The sequence below is a fragment of the Entamoeba dispar genome, genomic scaffold (genome assembly GCF_000209125.1).
Source record: "Entamoeba dispar SAW760 scf_1105229460687 genomic scaffold, whole genome shotgun sequence".
Lineage (NCBI taxonomy): Eukaryota > Evosea > Mastigamoebida > Endamoebidae > Entamoeba > Entamoeba dispar.
The window spans coordinates 53136-60210 of record NW_001854317.1 but is presented as its reverse complement, the minus strand read 5'-3'; the positions used below and the strand labels follow the sequence as shown (position 1 = coordinate 60210).

At 26.3% G+C, this 7075-nt stretch overlaps 5 protein-coding genes across 5 annotated transcripts in view, besides 10 other annotated features; 4 read left to right on the top strand and 1 right to left on the bottom strand.

Moving 5' to 3' along the window:
* The window catches only part of EDI_023940 (uncharacterized protein), a gene marked incomplete at both ends in the record, with an annotated part of 4833 nt that extends 4795 nt beyond the window's left edge, over window positions 1-38 (top strand). Inside the window, one exon of the mRNA XM_001733339.1 lies at window positions 1-38. This exon is cut by the window's left edge and continues 4795 nt beyond it. Coding sequence (XP_001733391.1) covers window positions 1-38 — 38 coding nt within the window.
* A 118-nt stretch (window positions 39-156) lies between these two features.
* EDI_023930 (protein serine/threonine kinase, putative) lies at window positions 157-2778 on the top strand (the record flags this gene model as incomplete). The annotated part of the gene is made up of 1 exon (XM_001737548.1): window positions 157-2778. The coding sequence occupies one exon, from the start codon at window positions 157-159 to the stop codon at window positions 2776-2778; it is 2622 nt and encodes an 873-aa protein (XP_001737600.1).
* Window positions 1577-1598: a sequence feature (AT_rich).
* Window positions 2774-2843: a sequence feature (AT_rich).
* A 33-nt stretch (window positions 2844-2876) lies between these two features.
* Window positions 2877-4766, top strand: EDI_023920 (uncharacterized protein; the record flags this gene model as incomplete). The annotated part of the gene is made up of 1 exon (XM_001737547.1): window positions 2877-4766. One exon carries the CDS (start codon window positions 2877-2879, stop codon window positions 4764-4766), a length of 1890 nt encoding a protein of 629 aa, XP_001737599.1.
* Window positions 3356-3379: a sequence feature (AT_rich).
* Window positions 4400-4421: a sequence feature (AT_rich).
* Window positions 4528-4549: a sequence feature (AT_rich).
* Window positions 4766-4847: a sequence feature (AT_rich).
* On the bottom strand, window positions 4838-5359 carry EDI_023910 (ubiquitin-conjugating enzyme E2 G2, putative; the record flags this gene model as incomplete). The annotated part of the gene is made up of 1 exon (XM_001737546.1): window positions 4838-5359. The coding sequence occupies one exon, from the start codon at window positions 5357-5359 to the stop codon at window positions 4838-4840; it is 522 nt and encodes a 173-aa protein (XP_001737598.1).
* A 145-nt stretch (window positions 5360-5504) lies between these two features.
* Window positions 5505-5603: a microsatellite.
* Window positions 5517-5644: a microsatellite.
* EDI_023900 (uncharacterized protein) overlaps window positions 5609-7075 on the top strand; it is a gene marked incomplete at both ends in the record, with an annotated part of 1867 nt that continues 400 nt past the window's right edge. The window contains 3 exons of the mRNA XM_001733338.1: window positions 5609-6289; window positions 6340-7002; window positions 7050-7075. The exon at window positions 7050-7075 is cut by the window's right edge and continues 400 nt beyond it. Coding sequence (XP_001733390.1) covers window positions 5609-6289; window positions 6340-7002; window positions 7050-7075 — 1370 coding nt within the window. The remainder of the gene's footprint in view (window positions 6290-6339; window positions 7003-7049) is intronic.
* Window positions 6106-6135: a sequence feature (AT_rich).
* Window positions 6249-6281: a sequence feature (AT_rich).

Sequence of the window (7075 nt, the reverse complement as noted above, 5' to 3'; positions counted from 1 at the left end):
TTATGTATCTCATATGGTTTTCGTTGTTATCAATGTAATTCAACTCATTTTTTAGAAAATGGTGTATGCAAAAAATGTTCAACAAAATTTGAATTTTGCAATACTTGTAATTTCACTCAATGCCTTAGTTGTATGCTCAATTATTCTTTAAATACAATGAATAACTGTGTTTTATCTTCATCATATGATTTATGTGAATGGAGAACCAGTGTTTGTATGAAATGTATAGATGGATATCAGTTTGATGAGTCTTCAGGTAATTGCAAACCGTGCCCATCAAATTGTTTAGTTTGTGATAATAATACATGTATACTATGTGAAAAAAACACTACATGGGATGGGATTTCTTGTATTAATTCGAGTTCGGTTGAGTTATACATTTATGGAAAACAATCAAAATGTCAAAACGGATATATATCCATTGAAGGAATCTGTCAAAATTGCTCTGAACGTTATAGTCATTGTTTGTCATGTGACGAACAGATATGTCATCTTTGTAAAGAAGGTTATGTTATTCTTTCAAATGGTCAATGTATTTCTAAAGAACAATATCATTGTTTAGAAACAACAAACAAGTCACAGTGTTACCATTGTGAAGAAGGATTTTATTTAACCAAAGACCAATGTACAAAATGTGTTGATGGGTGTTCTTATTGTTTAGATGGAAATACATGTGAAAAATGTTTATCTGAATTTATTTCAGTTGGAGGATTATGTGAGAAAATAACAACAGAAGTGATGAAACAAACTCATTGTGTAGAATATCAAAATGGACATTGTTCACTTTGTGAAACAAAATATTATTTAGATGAATCAATGAAATGTGTTAATTGTCCAGCTAATTGTACTTCTTGTACTTCACAAGGGTGTATCAGTTGTGATCAAGGATATATTGTTCAATCTTATTCGTGTATATATTCCAATCAAACCCATTGTTTGATACCATTTTTCAATGACGCAGGTTGTGTTATATGTGAAGATGGTTATTTTATTAATAAAACAACCTGTTCAAGTTGTAAGATATTTGGGGAATGTGCTCAGTGTTCTTTTTCTGGGTGTACTAGTTGTAATGAAGGGTATTATCTTCATGGAGTGAAATGTTCTCCAATTTCAGAACTTGAACATTGTTTAAAAGTTGACTATACTGTTGGGTGTATTTTATGTGAAAATGGATATAGAATTACTCAAGATTCTCATTGTACAAAATGTGAAGCTGATTGTGAACATTGTACTTCTATACAATGTATTAAATGTATTAAAGGATATGTTTTAAATATAAATGATAAACAAAAATGTGTTTCTATTTCAACAATTGAACATTGTATTGCATCAGATGGTCAAGTATGTACCAAGTGTTCATTCTTTTATCATATTAAAAACAATGTTTGTACAGTTAATATCATTGCAGTCATACTTATTAGTTTGATTATATTTATATCAGTTTCAGCAATATTATTGGGTATAATCATATATACTGGTATTGCAATTAATAAATATAAAAAAAGTGATTTACCAAGTGGATATATTAACATTGACTCTGGATTAAATATTTTTGCAATAAGATATTCTAACATTCATTTTAATAAATTTAATAATTACTCTCCATTAGTATTTGATAGGCAATCACTTTTATTTGATGAAGGTCCTGACAGATTACCCGTAGGTGTAGAATCAAGAACTATATTGTGTGTTGGTAATGATTCAAAGAATAAAGTTTTTGTACAATTTACTTACATTGAAACACAATACCCTAAATATTCGTTAAGAATAGTTCCACAAACTATATGTCTTCCTGAAGGAGAAGCATGTGAAGTTGAAATTTATATTACACCATTATGTTCAGGAACTATGAATGATTCAATTGTTATTATTTCTAATTCTTCACATAAAAAGTATAAAATGAATGATATTATTTCATTCAGTTATACAACACAAATGTCAACTCATATTGATTATGATGAATTAATAGAAGAAAAGAAAATAGGAGAAGGTTCATTTGGAATTGTTTATCTTGGAACATTTAGAGGAAATAAAGTTGCAATTAAAAAATTAAAACAATTACAATGTGAAGAAGATGAATTAGAAGAATTTGAAAAAGAAATTGATATGTTAGATAAGTTTAGATCAGATTATATTGTTTATTTCTATGGGGCTGTATTTATTCCAAGTAAAATTTGTATTGTTACTGAATTTGCTAGGTATGGATCATTACGAGATTTAATGAAAAATAAAAACTTAAATTTGAAACCTCGATTAAAGATCAAGTTTATGATAGATGCTGCAAAAGGTATTCAATATCTCCATTCAAATGGAATTCTTCATCGTGATATTAAACCAGATAATATTTTAATATTTTCTTTAGATGAAGATGTTACTGTTAATACAAAGTTAACCGACTTTGGATCTTCAAGGAATTTTAATTTATTATTAACAAACATAACCTTTACAAAATCAGTAGGAACACCTACTTATATGGCTCCAGAAATTTTATGTCAAGCAAAATATGGAACTCCTGTTGATATATTTTCTTTTTCTATTGTATTATATGAAATATGGAAATGGGATAAGGCATATCCAACTGAAGAATTTAAATTCCCATGGAAAATTGCTGATTTTATTTCTGATGGAAAAAGGTTATTACAACCTGAAAATATGCCAGATTGGTATTATATTCTTATTTGTAAATGTTGGCAAAATAATCCACAAGAAAGATTGACTATAAATGAAGTAATGAATGTATTAAATTTTGCTTTTAATACACTCTTCAGTGAAGATTAATTTAAATATAGTTTTAAATTTTTATTTGGTATTAATTATTTCTTTATAATTTTTTTTTAAAATAACATTTGAGAAGAACTAAATTCATTTTTAATATAATGAAAGCTGTTGGAAGAGATTACATTGACAATTCTGTGAAAACACCATTTGAACAATTAATACGTGATATGGAAAGAAATAATACTAATATTGTTTATAAAGTTAAATCTGATATTTATCATATCCATTTAGAAAATATTTCTACAAACCACCCTTTTTTTCATTGCTCTAACTATATAAAAATCACTGTAGAAGAACGTGTTGGTGATGAACTTATGAGGCTTATTCTAGCTGCTGGGAAACAAGCATTTCCTCAATCTATAATATTTGTTGAAACAGTAGAAATTATAATTGGTACTGGACCACAAGGAAAGATGTTTATTTCTGAAGGAAGTAGAAATGGTTTTAGTTATAACTCATTAAAAGAATTTGAGGAAACAATGTATGGTATTGGAAATGAATTAGAATATGAAACCACACATAAATATTATATAAATAACCCACCACTAAATGATAACAAGATGTGTTATTGTAGAGGATTAAATTATTTTAATAAAATATACCTTGAAGCTCATGTATCAAATTCTGATGAATTTTTATTTACTAGTTCGTCACAATGGAAGATTATTATTGATGGAGAAACTGAAATACCTCCTATGTACTCTACTAAATTTCAACACATTAGCAATATGTTATCTGAAGCTAATAAAAGGGACATTAAAGAAATGTATTTACATAAAAAATATCATACAAAACTAAGTTTTATTTCGTTTTTATGTGAAAAATTTGATTTTGAAGAAATTAAAAGAGAAAAGATGATTCCATATAATTCTATATTCTCATTATATTGTCAATACGCAGTTTATCATTGTCATGATTTATTAGAACATAGAAATCTTTATCATAATTTTATAGAAATAATAAAAGAGTATATAACAATAAATCATATTTATGGATGTGGTTCATTACCTAAGAAAGAATATCCAAAAATTTATAATATTCTTTGTGCTATTAATTATGTATTAGAAATTAGTAATGATCAGATAGAACGTGATAATGATGAATTACTTGAAATTGGATTTGATTTTTCACAACCAAGTGAAAAAGATTTACAAATAATTCTTGTTAAAGATACTCGATATTATCTTACTCTTCACCAACAAAATCATCCTACTTTAGAACAATTTTTAGAGTGGTATAAAACGATGAGAAAACAATACAATGAAACTCATCCAAGTCCTTTTTTAAATAGAGTCATATATTCTGATGATATTTTAGCAAGATATTTTGAAGTATGTCAAGGAAATCTAATGGATGTTATTCCTCATCATTTTATTGAAGTCCAAGAAGAATTAGAAAAGTTATTAAATGTACTTGAATCTATTTCTCCTCAACAATATTTCTTTGATTATCTTCAAACTCTACTTCTTACAACTCCACTATTATTAACACATTCAAATACTGTTTTTAATCCATCTCAAATTTGTCATTCATACTTTAATAGAGAAGCGTGTGATCTTTCATATGACATTAGAAGAGAATTAGAAAGAAATATTATCAGTGATAATAATTTAGAAGAGGCATTTAATAATAAAATTAATAATGAAAGTAATAAATCATTAAGCCATATGTTAGAATGGTTTAATTCATTTGAAAAAAGGTATTTTGCCTTTATTGATATAGAGAAACGATTACCTAATTTTGATATAGTTAATATAATTAATAAATTATTCCAAATGAAATCAAGTGATGAACATTATATCCATTATGAAATAAAAACAACACTAAGCGAAGGAATAGAATTATTTACAAATTTAGGATGGACACCAGAGAAAGTTCCAAATGAATTAGAATGGACGATTCATTATCAAAATGATATTAGAGATGAAAAAGCTTATTACATCAAAAACCAAAAAGAAGTTCGTTTTTCACTTGAATGGATTGATTGAATTATTTAAATTGAAAAAGATAAATATTTAGAAAAGAAAAAAAGTAATTATTAAAATAAATTTAATTAAACTTAATTTTTAGAACGATATCTTGATTTAGATTGTTCAACACATTCTTTGCATTTCTTAATATATTTATCTCGTTTAGTTCGATACATCACAGCAGCATCAACATTTGCTGGTGATTCACAATTTGGACAAGATAAAAGAGACATAACTGAAAGAAGAATTTTTTCAATATTTTGAACAGGACTCCATCGTTCACTTATTTGTTCATAATGGGTAGGATCTTCTGTTGGTGGATGAAGAATAGAAATACAAACATCACCATTTGGATAAATATTTGGATGCCACATTGGACAAGTAAATGTCATTTTTGGTGGGTTCATTGGATAATCTGGTGGAAATACTAGTTTTGCTGTTAATATTCCTCCTTCATACTCAGTTCCTTCAGGTCCAATAATAACAGCTTCCCAAACAAAAAGATCACTTTCACTTATAGGTCCAGCAGTAATACCTGGTGGTGGGTCTTGTGTTAATTTTTTGTATTCAGTTGTTAATCGTTTAACAGCAACAGTATTGATTCTTCTCATAAAATATTTTAATTTCTTTTTTTGATGAAGTTCCTTTTTTTTAGTTTCTTTCTTAATTAACTAAAAGAATTTAAAAACCCTGGTTGAATGAAAAGATAACACGTCATATGAACTTGATTGAGGAAATCATTTGTTTGATGTTTTCAATAAAGAACTCAATAAAAAAAAATGAATAATCAAAACTAAATAAAAAATAAAGAAAAAAATAAAAAATTATGAAGAAATGAACTAAAAAATAAAAAAACTAGAATGGAAGAAGTTAAGAATGAAATTACTAAAATAAAACAACAAGTTGATCAAGGAAAATTTATCCAACTTACTCCATCTGTTGTTATGTTAATTAATGGACTTAGTCATCCCGAGTTTTCATTTTGTGATATGAAAGAGATGGCAGCTCCAATTAAGTGTTTAATTATTACACAAGAAGAAGATGGAGAAGATGAACAAATGAAGAAAGAAAACAACGATATTTTATTACTTGAATTTTGTAAATATTGTCAATTAGAGTCATTGAAAATACAAAATATTGGAGGTTGTGTTGACTTAACAAAAGATTATATTTATAAGAATCTCAAAACTTTACATTTAGATAATATTATTTTACAATCTATTTCATTATTAATGAACATACCAACTGCTAAATGGGAAAATTTAGAAGAATTCTCTTTAACTAATTGTGGATTAACTGAATTAGAAGATATTTTTAATGAAGTTGTATTTCCAAATTTAAGAGTATTAGATGTTAGTAATAATAAAATTGAAAAAATTAATAATATCACTGAACGTCCTCTTGATGTTTTCATTGCTGATAATAATCAAATTACATCAGTTTATATATCAAATCCATTGTCTATTTCAGTATTATCTTTTGATAATAATCAATTAATGGATATTAATATATTTAAAAAATGTTTTAATTTAAGAGAACTTGTTTGTTATAATGTTAATTATAAAATAATGAATATACTTATCTTAGTTAGAGTTGTGCAAATAATAGAATATTAGATTTAAGTAATGTTCAATATGTATTTAGAAAAATGTTTAATATTAAATCAATTATATTAGATGGAAATGATATTTGTAATATTGATGATTATCGTGTTGAAATATGTAAAAATTTACCACCATTTATGTTTGAAGAAGATGAAGATGATTTTGGAACTCCTCAAATTTCATTAAATGTATCTTTAGATGGTCAACCATTTACTCAAGATGAAATATATTCTGCTAAAGATCAATTACCTAAAGAGGATAGTAATGAAGAACAAAAATTTGATGAGATGGAAGAAGAAAAAAATGAAGATGATCAAAATTCAGTTTCAATTAGTTCTGCTACTGCAGTTACTTCTGTTATTAATCAAAAGTTAGGAGCAATGTATCAATCAACTTCAATGGACTACTCAAAAACTATTGATAAATCATCAACAGAAATTACTGTTTTAGATAAATTGTTATCTCTTGATGTTAATAGTGATAAAGACGAATTAAGTTTAAGTTTCGATGCTAAACTTGATGCTTTTACTTATACTTCCACTCCTGAACGTACTGGAGATGATGCAAGAAGTATTAAAAGACTTGAGATGGAAAAACACACTGAAAGAATGGAGACAATAGAGTATGTTAAAAACATTGTTGATACTATTGTTAATGCAAATAAACATGACCTTAGAGATGTAAATAATGCCGAAAGAATTATCAAAAAAATAAAAACTTACT